Source organism: Denticeps clupeoides, chromosome 4 (assembly GCF_900700375.1).
Source record: "Denticeps clupeoides chromosome 4, fDenClu1.1, whole genome shotgun sequence".
NCBI classification, from domain to species: Eukaryota; Metazoa; Chordata; class Actinopteri; order Clupeiformes; family Denticipitidae; genus Denticeps; species Denticeps clupeoides.
Window position 1 is genome coordinate 6,727,256 of NC_041710.1, and position 19,332 is coordinate 6,746,587.

At 49.9% G+C, this 19,332-nt stretch overlaps 1 protein-coding gene across 4 annotated transcripts in view; it reads right to left on the bottom strand.

The window, feature by feature from the left end:
- Positions 1-18,699, bottom strand: part of rnf220a (ring finger protein 220a) — an 87,416-nt gene extending 68,717 nt beyond the window's left edge. For all 4 annotated transcript variants that reach the window (XM_028978617.1, XM_028978616.1, XM_028978614.1 and 1 more), the window contains exons 1-2: positions 18,550-18,699; positions 12,747-13,538 (exon numbers count right to left, since the gene is read on the bottom strand). In XM_028978617.1, the coding sequence (XP_028834450.1) occupies positions 12,747-13,392 (646 nt within the window). In that variant the 5' untranslated portion in view covers positions 13,393-13,538; positions 18,550-18,699. The remainder of the gene's footprint in view (positions 1-12,746; positions 13,539-18,549) is intronic.
- Between the last annotated feature and the right edge of the window lie 633 nt (positions 18,700-19,332).

The following is a 19,332-nucleotide window of genomic DNA, read 5'->3' on the forward strand; positions in this document are numbered from 1 at the left end:
GTGTGTGTGTGTGTGTATGTGGGGGTATCAGTGAAAACACTCCCGCTCCAGATCTCCTCGTGCCGTCGCCAGCCCAAAACCCACAGCCTTAACGGGCTGCAAATTGCGGCGTGGCCTCATTAGCATCTAATCGCGGCGCTGTTCCTCTGATTTACGTTCGGGATGGTTTCCCCCCCCCCCACCCCCCCCCCCCAACCCACCGAGGGCTGAGCGTCCTGCCAAAAGATTAGCCGCCACCCCGCCAAACGGTCATCAAGAACCAACTACAGGTAGTAATTAAGCACTCTGAGCAATTAGAGCACACTGACCACTTATGCCTGTTGGGGACATTTGCACATCCAGAACTTTGCGTGGGGGGGGGGAGCGTGTGTGTCCTTGCTCAAATTGTGATTTTTTTTCTGCGCCCCTTTATCTTATTACAGAAGATATATATGTTTGGGTAAGAGTCGTGCCAGCCGGCTTATAATGCCTACATAATTTAATACTTGTTTAATGCCCCAGAACCTCACGAAGATATAAAAGTGTGTGCGCGCGTGTGTGTGTGCGTGTGTGTGTGTGTGTGTGTGGCTGTGATGGCCCTTCAGCGCTGCTGTGTGGTGCCGTGCGGTGTGCGCCCGCCCCGGCCCTGGCTGGATTTATTACGCTCTCCCAGGGTGCGTGTCCAACACGGCTTCCCTGTTGCGCTGACAATGGGCCCCGGATTAACGGTCCCTGTCAGTTTCCCCCACGCCACGGATCTTTTTGTCCTCGTTAAAAGCTCCCCTAATTAGCGCGGGGGGTTTCACGGCTATCCGCTATCGCTCACATACACACCGAGGGGTCGGTGCGTGCCGTCCTCGCCCTCAAGGCTCCTACAGTACCAGGCCGCCGCCCAGAGATCTTATTTATGGCGGCTGCCGCCTTATCTCTGCCGCCTTTAATGACATGTAATAAGGCCAACATTTTGTAGCCACACGGCTGTCCCTTTTATTTGTTGAACCAAATCTCTTCTGCTCTCTCTCTCTCTCTCTCTCTCTCTCTCCCCCTCCCTCCATATCTCTCTCGCTGGCTCCCAGTCGGCAGATGAATCATATCTCTCCCCCTGCATACGCTAAAACCCATGTAATTACAGGCCGCCTTAAATAAAACAAGTCTTAAATCTGTCGTTCGAATTACACCAAAACAAGACGCGCGGCCCCCGCAGCCACGCTGTCATCGTTATGATTAATTTATCACGGAAGGGGGCGGGGCGAATTCATTTTCTGCACGGATCTGATCCGTCTCCCGGTGGCCCTGTTGAACGGCGGCGCGGGGGGGCTCCGGCAGAAACCGGGCCCCCGGGGGGGACCCCGGGTCGTCAGGGGGCCTGCGTCCCGCACATTCCGGAAAATCTCAGCTTCCCCTAAAACTGTTCTCCGGCTATTCGGCTCCATTTGACCGTTCTGTAATGGCCCTGGGTGACTCTCCAGAACCCATTTATTCCTCCCATCAATTTATTTATTCAACCCAAGATGAGTTGCACAAGTGTGCGAGTGAGTGTTAAGCACTCAAGTATTTGTGTGTGTGTGTGTGTGTGTGTGTGTGAGAGAGAGAGAGAGAGAGAGAGGCAGAGTGAAAGAGTGTGTGTGTAGGGGAAAACAGCTTGTGTGTTTAAGACAAGAGTGTGTGCTTGACAAAGGAGTACCCAAGGGCCAGGCCCTCCCCGAGCCGACACCCCCTCACTGCAGCATCCACCGTCCTGCCGACTCAATTTAGCTCCCCCTCCCTCCCCAGCACTGATGCCTCCAATTCATCAGCGGCTGTCGGATTGATCCGCCGGCGGTGGGCCGGCCGTCATTGCTGATGTTGCACTAACCGCACCGGGGACTCAGCTGAACAGAGAGCAGCAAATGTGTGGCCGGCTGGGGAAGTGGAGGGGACATTTTTTAAAACATATTAATCTAACGGACAGGAAGAGCTGAGATCACCGGTGACAGGCCTGTCAGAGACAAGAGCAGGAGAGACAGAAAAATGGAGGGAGGCGGGAAAAGGGTAGATAGATAGATAGATAGATAGATAGATAGATAGATAGATAGATAGATAGATAGATAGATAGATAGATAGATAGATAGATAGATAGATAGATAGATAGATAGATAGATAGATAGATAGATAGTAAAACTACTAATTCCTTAATGTGTAAATACATGATCTGTGAATGCAGAACACTAGGACAGCAGACAGCAGGGTGGGGGTTGGATGGGTGCACTGGGGTGTGTGGTCCTGGATGCTGGGACTCATGGGGTGCCTCGCAACACTGCAGCCAGGCGTGAGGAGAGGAGGAGGAGGAGGCAGGAAGGAGGGGAGGTGCAGAAAAAGAAGGCAAGGTGGCAAGGCATCAGAGCATCCAATGAATAATTTATAAAGCGTTGATGGACAGAGCGAATAAGAAAAAGAGGGATCAGAATGGATGGGAGTGGGAAGGAGCAGGGAAAAAGAAAATCGGTGACGGAGAGGCATGTCGCACACACTTTCTCTGTCCTGGAAGGATTCTATTGTAAAAGACTGAGTAAAAGTGGACATGTGTTTGGCTTGTGAGAATTTTCATGTAAGGGATAACCGTGCGAAATGTCAGGCTGGCACCTAAAAGACCTGACACACCCATCTGAAGCCGTATTGACCCCCGTAGCCCCACCCTGCTGGGGTCAGCATCCTCCATGCGCTGTGGGGCAGAGCAGCCGGCGGCTGGCTGATGAATATTTAACCCCAGCTGTGCAGCCCTGCGCCATTCGTCAGGCCGGTGGCTAAATGCCACCATTAGCATCACGGCTGGTTATTGATGACGAGGTGCTGACGGATGACGGATGCTCACTTCTGGACATCATGGAGCAAGACAACCAGGTCATCACTTGTCCGTATTGACAGATTATTATTAGCATGTACGCTGAGCAATCAGACATTTTCTTTTTGTTGCCAGATACACACAAAGCTTGTGCAGTGTATTAAAGTGTATTCTAACTCAGTAAACTGCACTGGAGGACTCGCCGACCCCCTATGATAATTTTTTTAATACTTTCACATTTTGATGCAACGTGAGTAACAAGTGGAAGTGCTTTCAGCACAATGTGTAATTCAGCATTTTTGTGCCCATAAGAACAGAATCTATTTTTGGTGCATAACACAAATTCAGTCTGCGTTGTGTTAATCTGCCTGTTGAATTGACTGCATTTCATTTCGTGCTATGCATACAACAATGGTGTTGCCAGATTGGGCAGGTCTTTGGGGGAAAATATCTTGGCCAGAATAAGTGTTGAGTATGAGGTATCAGTTAAAGACATATCGAACGTTTTCAGCACTTTCTTATGTATTTTGGCACCTTTTAGTACAATTCTGGGGTGAAAATCAAAATGTATCGGTATTCACATGCCATGCATAAGATGTATAAGATGTATGACTTATTCTCCATGCATAAGATGTATGGCTGCCGAGTTATTCTGTCCACTCCTATGCAACGTAGAGGTTGTTTTTGTCTGGAGGTCATCACAGTGGAGTTCTTGTAGTCCCCCCGAAGCCAGACAGGTCATTTAACAGCACCGCAAACTGCACGGCCTCCAATACCTAATCTCCCACCATGCACTGACCCCAGGTTTCTCCCCCGACCCAGGCGACTGGGGGTGATGCCGTTTGAGAGCAGCACGGTGCTGACACACAGCGATAAACACACAGACACACCCCAGCCCATGACCTGGCTTTAATCGGTCCGCGTCGTTCCAAAGTCAAAGTCATTTCGAGCGAAGCTTGACTTTTTAACCCTCAAGCGGCTTCGCCGTTCTACTGCCAAACCAATAAAGGACTCCACTGATATTTTGCCACCGGAACCTTGTTTCAAATGGTCTCCACTTACAAATGCATCGGGATCAGAAATATTCCGAGAAAAAAACAAAAAACCCAAATGACTTTTGGCCCGTGACAATCAACAAAATCCACCGCGTGTTTTCTTTTCTGCGCGCCGCTGCCCGAAGCACAAGCACATCTAACGAAACAAACTGTAGCGCTCTGTGTTTTCCCAAACTCCGGCTCTTGGTGGCAGGTTTGGCGAAGCTTGACTGAGCAAACAGCCTCGCTCTCACAAACAAGCTTCCCCCCGGAGCGTCGCTCGGGTGCCGCAGTCGAGCCGGAGGAGGGGGAGGAGTTCTGCCGTTCTCCCAAGGTGCCGTTTGTTTGTACACGCTTGCTTTGTTACCCCCCCCCCCCCCAGCCCAACAGCCCTCGGTTCTCTTCTGAAGGGATCCTCAGGCCTTCTCCCGAGCTCAGAGATCCAAGGAAATCTCTGCTGAAGCAGCCAGCGCCGACTGGCCTGGATCAACCCAGCTTAAGTCTTTACAAAGTAAAGCATGGAGCTTCCACAAAAAACACACACACACACACGCACAAACAACCCCACCACGCATACGAACAACATGTTTCCCACTGGGGAAGCCAGGCCACGCCCACCCCCCTTCCTCCAACAATCAAAAAGATTCGGGAGGTTTTGATTATTTGCACTCGTTTGATGTCCAAGCGAGGAGGACAGAAGGGAGATGTGTTTAACTTTCAGAGGAGAGCTCCACGCTGTGCTGAGGGCTCTGCACTCACAAAATGCACACACACACACACACACACACACACACACCAGCCCCCAGCCATCCTCCCTTTTAGACAGGCACTGGAAAATCAATATATCTTTGAATAGAGGTCATGCAGGTTCCAGCTTTGGGAGAAGTGACAGATTTGCTCTCTTTTGCTCTCTAAGCCCATACACCACCCCCCCCCCCCCCCCACCCCCACCCCGTGCCCCCCTCCTGTCCCCCCAACAACACAGACCCCTCCCGCCAGCGCAGATTCCCAGCATTTTGCCGCGGGGGTGTGATATTAGGCGGCCCACGTCGAAATGGCACCGGCGGATCCCTCTGAGGGCCGGCGCTGCTGCCTGACATGACTACAGGATTACACAGCTGCAGGTGCGAGGAGCGGCTTAACGCTGGAACACACACACACACACACACACACACACATACACTTGCGAGGAGGGGGGGCAGATTCAATAAAGACAGATTTCAGATTAGCCCCCCACCCGCCACTTTTAGGTGCTTTTTTTTCAACGGCGACAATTTGCGGCTTTCGCGGCCCTCAAATTGCGCCCCCTCCCCAGTCGCAGTGTGCCGACCCTGACGCGAGGAAAATGGCCGACTGCAGAAAGGCACTTTAGAGCTTTGATAAGGGTGAAGTGGGGGGGGTCGATGGTTAAGAAGATTTTTTCGACCCCCTCTGTGACAGGTTCCTTTGATGTGTCAGAAAAAATAAAGTTTCTCGTGCCAAACACCCCCCCCCCCACCCCACCCAAATAAAGTCAGGAGCACATTCAGATGTGGGAGGGCCCGCGTTGAAAAACCTGGCCAAAATTCATCTGTGCAGGAAATGTGTGAACGAACAAATTCGTTGATGCATAATTTAGCTGCTTATTAAAAATGGCCGCGACTCATCAGATAATGAAGCATTTAAAGCCACAGTGTGATGAAAAACAGAGTCAGGTTGAGGGCAAAGGAGGGGAGGATTCTGGGTAGTGCACTCAAGATAGTATTTATCAAATTACTGTTTTAGAAGGCCATTGATTGAAGTCATTAACACAGCAAGTGTTTACTGATCACAGTAGGTTCACGTACTCGCTCCGATTAAAACACACGCCTGGTTACTTACACACACACACACACACACACATACATATGTCAATACAGCAGGGCTACTGTATTGAATTAAGTCAAAAGCCTTGTTAGGAGGCAGGGGAGAGTGTGGTGCGGCGGGGAGGCGGGTTTACAGGCGTGTAAGAGCCGCCCGTCGGGCTCCTTCTGTTAGCCACCACTCAGTAATGGACAACACTGAGGTTCCTAACTGCACCGCCGCCTCAGGCCTGTCAGTCAACCTCGCGGTGCCACGGCAACCAGCCTCAGCACCGCTCTTATCTGGGTGACGGCGCGACAACGACACAACAAACAACCCCCTCACCCGCCGCCATGGCTACCTGAGGCGGGGGACAGGCAGGAAATGAAACAAGCAAGCCCAGGTGTGTGTGTGTGTGTGTGTGTGTGTGTGTCTTCTCCCACGTCACCCTTTCGCTCTCCACCACAGCAGGTCAGAATAAAACCAGCGTTTCACCGCGGAGAGGAAGATTTAAAAAAAGAAAAAAGTTTCGCTTTCTGCGGCGCAGCTGGAACTTTTCTCTTTCTAAAGAAAGCCGCGGCCAGAAGGCCGAGAGCGGGTCGCTGGCGTTGAGTGTCAGCGGCGGGGTGACAGCTATTGAATTTAAATATGAGCTAGCTGCAGAGACAGGGCACGCAATTAGAATGCAAGATTGGATCAATAAGCGTACTGACAGATGGATTACCAAGGTAAATAGATGATACATGCTCTTAAATAATTAATCAGGCTGCAGGGGGTCAGGGACTGGGGGGGGGACGGGCATTCGGACACAGAGGGGTGTGAAGTCAGATGGGAGGAAAAAGCAACACTTTCTAATGAACGTTCCCGGCTCAGCTTAGACTATGTGATAAAGCAGTCGTTTAGCTCGTAATGAAGTGTGGCACCATCATCACCCACTCTCTCTTCTCTACTCTTCTCGTCTCGTCTCGTCTCGTCTCGTCCCTCCTCTCCTCCTCTTCTCTTCTCTGCTCTTCTCTCCTCTCCTCTTCTTTTCTTCTCTCCTCTCCTCTTCCCTTCTCTTCTCTACCATTCTCTTCACTTCACTTCTCTCCTTTCCTCCCCTCTTCTTTTCTTCTCTCCTCTTCTTTTCTTCTCTCCTCTCCTCTTCCCTTCTCTACCATTCTCTTCACTTCTCTTCACTTCACTTTTCTCCTGTCCTCCCCTCTTCTTCTCTTCTCTTCTATCCTCTTCTTTTCTTCTCGACTCTTCTCCTTCTCTTCTCTCCTCCCCTCTTCTTCTCTCCTCTTCTTTTCTTCTCGACTCTTCTCTCCTCCCCTCTTCTTCTCTTCTCTCCTCTTCTTTTCTTCTCAACTCTTCTCTTCAGTTATCTTCTCTCCTCTCCTTTTCTTCTCCTCTCTTCTCTCCTCCCCTCTTCTTCTTGTCTATCCTCTTCTTCTCTTCTCTTCTCTCCTCTTCTTTTATTTTCTTTTCTCCTCTTCTTTTCCTCTTGTTTTCTTTTTGACTCTTCTCTTCTATCCTCTTCATCTCTTCTTTCCTCTACTCTTCTTTTTCTCCTCTCCTCTCCTCTTCTTTTCTTTTCTCCTCTCCTCTTCTTCTCCTCTTCTTTTCTTTTTGACTCTTCTCTTCTTTCCCCTTATCTTCTATATTGGGTGCTGCAGAAGATGTCACGCCTCATCTCTCCATTTCTAACTTTCCCTCTTTGTCTGCCGCTTAAGTGTCTCCCGGTCCGCGTGGTGATGAGGCAGAGCTGCTCTTGGCAGCGACGTGGAGAGGTGCTGTGGTTGCCGTGACAGCCATTACAAAATCCCCCAGACACCCCAACCCTTCTAAAGACATCTAAACCAACACCAACACATTTGGCTCAGGGTAATCACTTCTGCTAAATTATTCAAATTTAAGGGGAGTAATAAATATATATAATATATGTGTCTTTTAGCCATGCAGGCTCTTTTGGAAACAAGCCTGTCACAGAAGACTGCACTCGCAAGCTGGGAGAAGATTAGATTACAGGAGGGAGAGACGGGGGGAGAGGAGATGGGAAGATTAAAAACCAGAGTAGGTGAAATAAGGGGGAAATATGGAAAAGTGGAGGTTAAAAAGGATGCTGGCAACGCTCAGGTGGAGGTCTGAGAGGGAAACCTGTTAGCAGCAGACAGGCTTCAGCCTCCTGGCTGGTTTAGGGAGCTCTGGGGGGAACAGGGTCTTTCAGCACATGTGCATAAGAAAGGACGGATCTCTCCGGAGGTCCCCACTCCAAACCGTCCAGAACGGAGCGCGTCCCTCACAAAGAGCCGCGGCGCGGAGGTCGGCCGCTTTCGGTATCACCTGTGGTACCGTGACGGAGCACGTGACCTGCGGGTCAGCGCCCGGGCGGAACTGGTGCCAGCTGCAGGGCCGTAGTGGGCTCGGTGGGCCGGTTTCAGAGCGGTTTTACAGCCCAGAGTGACATCATCGCAGCGATGAAATCTGGGCCATGGGAACATCGCTGACCCAGGGCCTGGGAGAGATGTGTGTGTGTGTGTGTGTGTTATGGGCCCCCCATGCAGCTTCAGCATGTCAGCTAAAAAAATAAAAAAAAACGAATCCTTCACCAGGACCAGTCTTGTGTTATAAAAAATTTTTAAAAGATGATCAAAAAGATTTTTATTTGTGTACTATTTAAATGGCCTAAATCTTCATAAAAGCATGTTTCTGTTATTGTTGTGTTTTATAATGCATGCTCCGTCTCCACGGAGGACGTCTCCTCTCATCTCATTTCCTCGTCCTTAATTTCCCTAACAGAGGATCCAGCGGCTCGTTGCGGCTCGGGGACGCTGCACAATCTGTGTCCAATTCAAGTGGGCGGCCAACAAAGCGCAGGCAGGAAGCGCTAATCCTCAGCCTGCGTCATGCTGCAACAATGGTCCCGCCCACCGCTCTTAAACACAGCCATGGACACCTGCTCTCTGCAGCCAACTGTCACCGAGAGACACGGCGAGAGATCTGAGGCCGCTAACCACTCAAGATCCTCCACAGCGACAGCGGCCTGTCTGCACAGTAGCCGCAGTAGCTGCAGCTGTCAGGACACGAAAAGGGGGGCCAGTCCCGGCCAGACAGGCGACGGGGACGGGCAGACAGGTACACAAGAAGCCCCGCTGAAGCCCTGATGGGGGCAGAGAGAGGGGACGAGTGCGGCCTAATTATGACGGGAGGAGAGACGGGACACCGTGACTAGAGGGGAGGAGACAACAAGGAGCTGCCCCCCCCGCACACACACACCTATAAATATCATTATAACGGTGAAACAGAATAGTGTTATAGAAAAAAAAAATTTTTTCACAAATTCATGTGATTATTGAATAAAACAAATAATTTCATCAAAAGAAACAGCAATAATTAATATAATTACAATTATTGTTATTATATATATATATATATATATATATATATATAGAGAGAGAGAGAGAGAGAGAGAGAGAGAGAGAGAGAGAGAGATTTATATATATGTGTGTGTGTGTGGTGTGAATATATTTTATTCTGTCTGGATTTTCTCTACTGCGGCTGCAGCAGCCCTGCAAAGTTTTTCGGTGCTTTTTCCCCCCTGCTTTTGCAGCAGCAGCACAAACATGCCAGAGACATCTGCGCTTAACAAAGACGAGGAAAAAGAGAGGAGGGAAAAAACACAACAACATGTTTTAACAGCTGTCAACACACACGGCTCTTTGAGCATCTGAAGAGGAAACTTGGAGGAATAACCACATGCTTGGTGACAGATCTACAGGGTCGGATCGAGAAACATGAAAACACGAATCAATCAGAGGAGCCAGGCCGGGTGAGGGAGCGAGGGAGGGAGAGAGAGCGGCAGGGAGAGGGGGGCGGAGAAACGGCAAATAATTAAAGCCCAAAGCCAGCCGCCTGACGGACAGGTAGAGGCGCGGAGGCGCAGGCAGGAAGATGCGGCAGCACAGCACAGCACAGCACAGCACGCCGTCAGGGGTTGTAATTAAACGGGGGATGAAAACGGAAGGTAAAGAAATGATCCCACACTGATGAAAAACTTGAGGGAAAGAATGCAAGAATCACACATGCTGATTTGTGCTTTTCTCCTGACTCCACCCCAATGTCTTGATTGGCATTGATTCAACTTATGAAATTATCTCAATTAAATTAAATTACTTAATTAAAATGAATTAAAATGCCATCCAAGAAATATCAAATAAGTAGACTTTATATTTAGATGTAGAACACAGAAAATGGTATAAGTACTGTACTTCAGAATGTAAAAGTACATATGTAGCATAATAATTGCAGAATAATTTAATTTATTTTAATAATACATTTATGCCAGAGCATTATTTGTGTACATTTTTTTAAAATTTGTTTTATTTGTTTTATTAATAAATAAAACAAACCAAAAAAACATTAAGCAAATTACACAAAGTATGGTAAAGGAAACAATTATAGCTGTATGATGATAGTCATCAGGGGGACAAGTGAATATTCATATAATTATAATAAGGACAATAATGGTTGTTGCTATTATTATTGATGTTGTTATTGTAATATATTTTATTAATATATTTTCTGACATGCTAATGGGGTGTCAGCAATCGGTGAAAATCATAATGCGATGGATGGAGACCTGCGGTCCCTTTCAAAAATGGAGGACGGTGTGAGGGTGGGGGTGGGACGTGGCTACAGACCCAGACGGGCGGCCGGCTTGTCGGGGCAGCAGGGGTTAAGTGTGGACCTGCCAGCCACCCAGCGGCCCGTAAATCAGTGGGGATTTATGGGCACTCCTCAGTTGCCCACGTCAGGAAGGAAGCCCGCGTGGTTGCGCTCTGTTGTCCTAAGGATTTTTTTCCTCCTGCCTTTTTATTTCTGCAGCCGGGGTCTGTGTTTCAGCTCAGGACGCCGAGGATCGCTCATTCCTGCCTTTTATTCCTTCTTTTCATCTCCTGCTTTTATCTGACTCTCTGCATACCCTTTCAGCGTCTGTCTCTCTTGGTCATTTTCCCTACCGCTCATCTCCATTTACCATTTATAAACAGACATGGGACCAGGGACACACTCACACACATGGCAAAATGTCTAAATTCAGAAGATTATGATCCAGAGTCGGTTTTAGTAAAGGGATGTAACCTGATCATGTGATGAATCCTTCATGTCAAGTTTTGCTGGAGCCAACGCGGCAGTGAAAACTCCGAGCTCAGAGAAGAACGGCAAGTGTCCAGTCAAGGGGAACCCAATTTAAGTATCTTCTGCAGCAGTGCAGGAAACTCAATTGCATTAGAGCCCTTTGGTGGGCTCAAGGTTTAATCTAATTATACACAGCTCCAAAACAAAGGAGCATGGGAGAAGGAGAAAAAAAAAACCCAGTTTTCTGTCCCTCCGTCCCCCATGACGGGAATGGTGAGCCACACGCTTAATCCCTGACACATGTCCTGCATTTTATCATGCGGTATGGATGTCAGATTACAGCCGGAGTGAAGAGGTGGATTATAGGAACAATGCTTCATTAGGGGCGCCATCTCTGTTAACAGGAGCCTGAATTATAATCCAGATTCCTAAACGAGTGTCTCCGAACCTCGGAACATGAAGACGTTCTTGCCATCGAAAGTGCGGCTTCAGTCTGTAAAAGTGTTCGAATTAAAAAAGGACGCTGAAGACTTCCTGCTTTCTCCCAGTTCACATCTCTCCTGCTTTTACCGGATCAGTCTCACGCCACTGCCCCTGTCTCTTCCTCCTCAGTCACACCCGCTGATAGAGAGCTGGATAGCTAGATGGCTAGATGGCTAGTTAGATAAATAGATAGATAGATAGATAGATAGATAGATAGATAGATAGATAGATAGATAGATAGATAGATAGATAGATCCACAGTCTCTCTCGCTTTCTCTCCCTCCCTTGCTCATGCGATACACACACACACAAACTCTTGCTGATCTGTAATTGATATCAGATGGATTGTGTTGACCATGTGTTGACCAAGTTGTTAGTTGCTTTAGTCGAGACTGAGAACGGGTGCTGTGATGAAGCCCCACACTCCCTCTATCACACACACACACAGACACACACACACTGTTTGAGGTGGCTGTATGCCAGTTTGGAGAGGTTGGTTTTGCCAGAGTGCTTCTACTGATGAATGCTGATGACAGAGACCCACCCTGCAGTGAGTTGCTTCACCCAAAAGCAGGCCTCCCATTGGCGAATGCTAACGACCCTGAGACACTATCAGAGCAGAGAGGACCAGGGAGGAAGGGCAGTGGTGTGTGTGTGTGTGTGTGTGTGTGTGTGTGTGTGTACGCTGAACTGTAGTTCCTTAATATGTGGATCTGTGTGCATGCATGCATGCATGTGTGTACAACATATGCACACACACACATATTTCTGAGACTGGGGTGTGGGTGTATGACTTAAAATATTATTTTGTAATTTTTTTTGTATGTGTGATGGCCAAGGAGGTTGCTGGTTGATAGATAGATAGATAGATAGATAGATAGATAGATAGATAGATAGATAGATAGATAGATAGATAGATAGATAGATAGATAGATAGATAGATAGATAGATAGATAGATAGATTGATAGATAGATAGACCAAAAACAGTCAGGAAGAACACAAAATGTCCTATTCACCCTATATTAAATATTAATTACCTCAGGTTTTCACAAAGATATGTGTGTGTGTTTCTGTGTGTGTTCGAGAGAGAGACTCTGGGGTCTGGATTACTGGCTTTAATGCCTTCAATGTCGCTGTCTGATCTTGGCTCTAAGCACACAAAAGCCAGGCAACATTTGCACCATCGTTTCCCATTTTCCCCTGAATAAGACCATTTTCATTTATGAGTTTAATCTGTGAGCGGCTGGGGTCATACTATCCAAACATCCTTACCATGGCCAGGCGGGTGGCACACCGCACACACTCAGCGCCATGACAGAAAACATGATAATGCCCTCGTTCCTGTTTTTGTTTCCAGTAAGGATCATTTCGTGTAGTGTTTAATCGTTGAAGTGTGTGTACAGTAGATGTGTTTCAGTACGTTTCGCTCACGCATTTGTACATGTCAGGGTAAGTGTGTGTTGTGCTGTGAGGATACGGTTGCACTCACAGCGCTCAATGCGGTCCTCTGGGCTGGACGAGGTCTCGTGGTCGGACAGCAGCCCCGACACGGCGAAAATCTTTTTCCCGGCATCCTCCGCGGCCTTCAGCGCGCTCGGCGAGCCAGACGGGATCTGCGCGCCGCCGTAGTCGTACTCTTTCCCCTCCGCGTCTGAGTAGCGCAGGTGGGGCGACGCCTCCACCTCCAGGCAGCCCTTCAGGCGCTTGGCCGGGGTGAAGGCCGACTGGTAGCCCCCGGCGCCGGCCGAGTCCTCGGGAGGGGACGCGAAGGGTCGGAAGGCGCCCACCCCGCTGTGGTTCAGCATGCTGATGGGGGAGCAGTCCAGGTTGGGCGGGGCGAACTGGTGGTGGAGGTGGAGCAGGGAAGGCGGGAACTCCCGGTTGGGGAAGCCGGGTGGCACCGCCCCCTGCCGGTGGTACATGGACGCAAAGGTGTAGGAGCCGTTGTTGAAGGGCAGGTGCACGTCCTTCTCCACGGAAACGGGCACGCCAAAGGGGCGTGGCTGCTGGCAGGGTATGGACGCGTCGCGGCTGGCCTCGGCGGTAGACGCCAGGACCATGAGCGCCGGGGACGCCAGCGGATTGGGGAGGTAGGAGGAGCTCTCCATTTTGAAGGCCGCCCGGTGGAGGTCCATGATGGCGTCCGTGGCGTTAGGGGTCGGGGAGGGAAAGGCGAGGACACAAAAGGGTACCGGGGAGCGGGGTCGCGAACGCAGCCGGGGGTCCACAGCGCCGAGTTCCGCCGACTTTCACTGGCGGCTCATTCTCACGGGGCACCTTCCTGAAAAAAGAGACAAAGCCACCGCTCAGAACCCAGACGCCCCAACAGCAGAGAGTTCTCCCTGCAGATCTGTGCTTTCCATCTCACACGTAAGCTCCTTATTCCCGCATCTCCGTGCAGCCGGGGCGGAACGGCGGCCGCGGCGGCGATGAGATAAGCGCCACCCCACCCCCCCACCCCCCCCCTCGGCCCCCCGATGGGAGCGCGATACTGATATCATATCAGCGGCCATCTGCACAGGAAATTTGACTGAATGAATAAATTAGCCACACTTCACCTCTTGACCTCTGCTGTGAGGAGAGACACCCAGAACCCCGTGGGGGATAAGATGGACCGATTGGACGAAACGTGTGAGTGGATTTAATAATAAATCGGCAAGCATTTTATGTGCGCGGGTGGGGGTGGGGCGTTTATCCGACGGCCCGAGAGTTTCTGATTTAAACTTTTTTTTTTTAATTCCCCAATTAAGTGGGACTATTTGGAGATCGTTTACAACGCGATTTGTAATTCTTGAGGAAAATGAAGACATTTGGAATCCATGTGAGGATAATTCCATGTGGGGAAGTTATGTAGCGCTGATGTGCGTATGTTAACATAAGCGCCAACGTTTGTTCACGGGAAGTCGTCAAATTCTCTTACGAAAGTGAACAATGAGTTGAACATAGGCAGCTCCTTCTCCCTGCATGAGAGCGATCAGCTGGTCACGGCCCACGAGGCCCTTTCCTGCCTCCGTATCGAATCGCTCCCCTCGGATCGCCTCCAAAAAATGAGTCCGGCTAGGTGTTGATAGCGAGGTAATACAGTGATAAGTACCTGGATATTTCAATTTTATCATCATTACCATCAGCACCGGGCTGGCAGCGCGAAACTGACAATCCAATAAGAGGACACAGGATATTCCCTGATGGGGAAGAGGGAGAGAGCAGCCTGGGCGGCGCGCTGAGCGGCCACGCGGTCGGCCCCCGACGCCCGTTCACGCCGCATGCGCTCCCATATATAGTCACACACCGCGGCCTGACGATACGGAGGGTCGAAAAAGGGCCCACGGCACTCTGAACGGAACCGCGTGTGATCTTCCCGACCAGATTTTTTGCCTTTCGAAACGACGCGGTTATGATATTTCACGCGTCCCGTGGCACTCCCCCCGCCCGTGCCGACGCGTGCAACGCTCCAGGCTGAGAGTCGCTGATGTGAAATGAGTGGCCTGGCTGCCACCGAACAGAAGCAACGTAAACCGGGGATGTCAAATACCCCGATTCCCCTCCAGAGACGAGAACTAAACGAAGAAGATTTAATATGGCAACAAAAAAAAAAAAGATATATATAAATATATATAATAGAAATAGAAATAAATGCTTGTCAGATTTGACTGCAAGGCAATTGGAGCCTGAAACGAGTCAAAGTTTCCGCAGAGGATGTCATTCAAACCGCGGCGAGCAGCTTTCCCCTGTCACTCAGTGTATTTAGAGATTGTTGACAACCGTGAAAGTGCCACTCTTACATTTATTACAAGAGGGAGCAGACACTGTCATTCAATATTCCCAGAAACACACATTTACACACGGACGCACAGCAGAGCCTGCAGAGGCTCTCCGACGCACAGCCGAAGTCATCGGAGGAAATCAGATCCCATTCCACCCGAATTCTGTCCTTTCACCGTTTTTTTTTTCTACATAAACTGAGTGTGGAATTGAAAAAAAAAAAGAAAAGCCTCCAAGATGGGGATCAGGGGCCAGAACCTTTAACCTCTTGACCCCAGGCAGCTCTGCGACTGGCACGGTGCGAGGCGCTCGGCATTGTGGAGGCAGGAGGGCAGGCGCGGCCGGCCGCTGGGAGGATGTGAAAGAGAGGTTTAATATGAACGCAGCTCGGGATGTGGGGATAATGAGACTCGGATAAACAGCCAGCTAAATCAATAATGAGTGCAGACACTGGCCTGTATCCAGCTGCACCGAGGTGGGGGGAATAAAAATAAAAATGACAATTTTTACCCCAGTATATGACGATCCATCTCTGAAAGATCGCGTTACAGCGGCTTTTTACGAAATGCATCGGAGCCCGTGGTGATTCATGGCGGACAAAATCGTATTCCAAGTTTCCTGCCCAGACCAGACTATTCATTTCAGGCCTGATGGGCTGTTTGCTCCTTCCCCACCCACCTGGGCCGACTAATTCCTCTCCGGGATCAGGTTATTTGCAAGGTGTCTGGCCGCCGCGCCTGTCCCCCACCCCTGTCCCCTCCGCAGCTGGTCAGCCCTGCCCGGGTCTCGGTAAACACACATTTCCTCCTGGAGGATCGTCAATAATGGATCAGCAGGCGTCTGCTGCCGGGGTCGCAGATGAGGAACTTGTTTAACCTCCGGAAACCTTGCACGGATCCTCCAGACGAAAACGGCACCCCACCCACCCACGCAGCCAGGCTCCCACCCACCCACCCACCCATCCAGGCAGGCAGGCAGGCAGGCAGGCAGGCAGGCGGGCGGGCCGAGCAGGATGGTAATCAGCTGATAGATATCTGTCTTCAATCGATCTCAAGCAAATGCACCGCTAATGCCTTCGGGGAGGCATCGGAAAATTAACTTAACTTATTTCCAAGCGCTGAAACTCGGATCCCAATAATTGACAAATGAGGAAATAAGAGAACGGAAATATATGTTATAAACCAAACAACAACACACACACACACAAAAAAAAAAACTCATCTCATCATCGTCTCGCGTTTTTTTTTTTTTTTTTAGAATTGATTTTCCTCTGAGCTGCAAAATAATTATGGGTTTTGAAAGAACTCACTTTGATTTATTCCGTAAATTCACAGCGCACCACATGAGAGTAAAATAAAAACAGTAATCTGGAAAAGTTGCGAATAACGAACGTATGAAAATACGCATGCATAAATTAAAGATATTGTTCGAACGAATATATTGTAATGGCAACAAAAAAAAATACTCTGTTCATTTGACAATCTGCCCGGTCATAAAAAAAGAACGACATTTAGTTCTCGAATTAGGATAAACGGGGGAAAGTGGGGGGTTTAAAAAGGCGAAATTAATGAGGTGAACGAAGAGAATAAAAACTTTAAAAATGACATTAGCCGCGCGTCATATTTTTATTTCACCCTGATTCGGATACTTTTCGGATCTTTCGTAGTGAGGCTGAAAATTCGGAACCAGCATCCAAGGCGCCTTAAAAAAATCACACCGTCAAATATCTATATATTTAAAAAAAAAATACTCTCCCACGCAACATTTCCCCGTGGCGGCGGCGGCGCGCGGCGTGGACCCGTCTCCCCACCATAAAATCTCTAATGTTCCGCTCGGGGACGGAGTGAAAAAGGTACACGGAGAGGCGTGTCGGGGCGCGCGGGGGGCATAAAAGCGAGGGGACACGGGGACTTATCCGCCTCTGTACCTGCCTGTCAACTCGCTTTCTCCCTTTAAACGGTACATTTATTATTGGTGTTATTATTATTATCATCATCATTGTTATTAGAATATTAATTTAAAAAAAAGAGAGAAGGCGGTGGAGCGCGCGCGCGCGCGGGTGCCCGTTCCTTTCCGCCACGGTGCTCGTTTCAATTATCGCCGTCTGCATGACTAATGAGTTTTCGGTCGAGTGTTTATTAGCTCATCAAAAATATCAACACGCGTGGGGTGGGTGGGGTCTCGGGATTAATTCCCGGACACCGTCGATGAAACTTAACTTGTCGGGTGTGGGTTTGAGGAACTCTGCGCGGAGGGATGGCGGGGGTCCCCTCTCTTTCTCTCTCTTACTTTCTTTCTTTCTCTCTTTCTTTAATTCGACAAGTCCAGATGAAAAGCGCGCCGCCATTGATCCGCGTTCGTTTCCGTTCGGTCCTCGGCCCGAAATAAACCGCTGACGCCGCCGCTGAAAGGACAGAAAGGAAGGAGGGAGGAGGAGAGGAGAGAGAGAGAGAGAGAAAGAAAAATCGAAACGCGAGGAATAAATCACGCGCCGCTTCTCCTCCGGTCCGACCTCCACTTTCTGGCCCGCGTCCGAAGCGCGGCGGCGGGATTTAATCACGGGGGAGTCGGCCCACGCGGTCCCGCGAGGGGTGGAAAAGAAGGACCGTTAGGTGTAAAAATGAAAAAGCAGGGGGTGGGAGAGAGAAAAAAGAAGAGGAGAAGTCGTGAATAAAAACAACTCGTTGTTTATTAAAAAAATCGCTCCGACCACTAAACGTCTGTCCTTCCCCGAGGTCAGGAAAACACGATCAATTTAAAAATAAATATATTTTACATGTAAGAAATCGGAACTACGATGTGATTGCAATGTTTTCCACGAGTGGCAAAAAAAAAAACCAAGAAAGAAAATTGTACCAGAATTTAGAAGTGCCTCTAAAATCACAATCTTTAAAACATTAAAACTCCAACTGTTCACCACCATTTACTGGTTTAAAATTAATGGGAAGAACGAAGGACGAAAAAAAAGAAACTTTTTTTTAAATGTGAGCGTGGGGCGTCCTGTGGCTCCACATTTACCGCGAATCGTTCAAAAATTGCGGAACGAGCAGGAATCCGGCGGCCGTGCAGTTTACGGCGGCCGGCGGTGAGCCGCGGGTCTGGGTCTCGGGTGGACGTAAAACAGGTGTTTCGGGGTCCTTCTCCCACTCCCACGCTGCCGGCGTCCTTGCGTCCCTTCCGCCTGCCGAGGCTCCTCGATCAAAAGGCCACGCGTGACATTTACACGGCGCACCCGGCGCCTTCCTCCGCCCCACGCTGTAATTAGCGAGTTAATCGGCGATCGCGGACGAGCTCCACGGCCGCTCCACGTTTACTGTTGATCGGGGCGGATCGGTCGTTTCTAGAAAGTTTTGGGAAAAGTCCGCACTTTTTCTCGCAGTGCGGTGAGCGCGTCTAAAAGTGGAATGATGATAACAACGATGATAATAATAATAATAGAATATGAACAAGCCCCCGAAAGAACCAGCAGAACCAGCGTCCGTCGTGCAGATTAAAATAATAGTAAAAAGAACGGGGCTGGTTTTTCTCACCGCTTCGGTCCCGGCGCAGCTCTCGGTGGGAGCGGGTCCGAGTGCGCAAAGTTCCCGCGGACGTCGCTTCAGCGCGTTCCCCGCCCGGAGCTCCGGCGCGTCCCAAACTTTCTCTCTCTCTCTCTGTCTCTCTCTCTGTCTCTCTCTCTCTCTCTCCCCGCCGCCGGAAATCGGACGGCCGCGTCCGCGCTGGAGGGATCCGTCCCGGGGCGCAGCGCTGCGCGCCGTGTGCCGATGAGCAGCGGAGGAAGGCGCAGGAGCAGCAGGAGGAGGAGGAGGAGGAGGAGGAAGGTGCAGTACTGCCGCTCGGCGCCAGGTTCGCTCGGTGACTGACGCGCCGTCCCCAGCCCCCCTTCTCCCCACGGCCGGCGGGGGACGAGCGGGGGGAACAAAAGGCGGCCGCGGCGGACGCAGGTAGGACCCGCAGCTGCCCCGGGGGTCCCGCTACAGCCGGGGCTCCAACTTTTTCTTAAATTCTGCTCTCCCGATTCGTCTCCGAGGACAAGCAGTTATCAGAATTATGTAAATAATAATAACAAGAATAAAACAAAATAACTATAATGATGTTTTATCCTAAGCCAGGAGATCGTTTCTAATCGGCCGAATCAAGACCGCTGCACGGCAGGAGTGTGTTCTGTAGAGTAAAAGCGTGTTTGAAGCCTCCCGGCTTGGGAACTTTTTTTTTTTTTTTTCTGACCGAACCCGCTGCAGCGCCACCTGCCGGACGCGGGGGGAAGCGCGGGTTCACCCCCTTTCTCTCGCCCGCCCGGGTCAGGCGTTCCG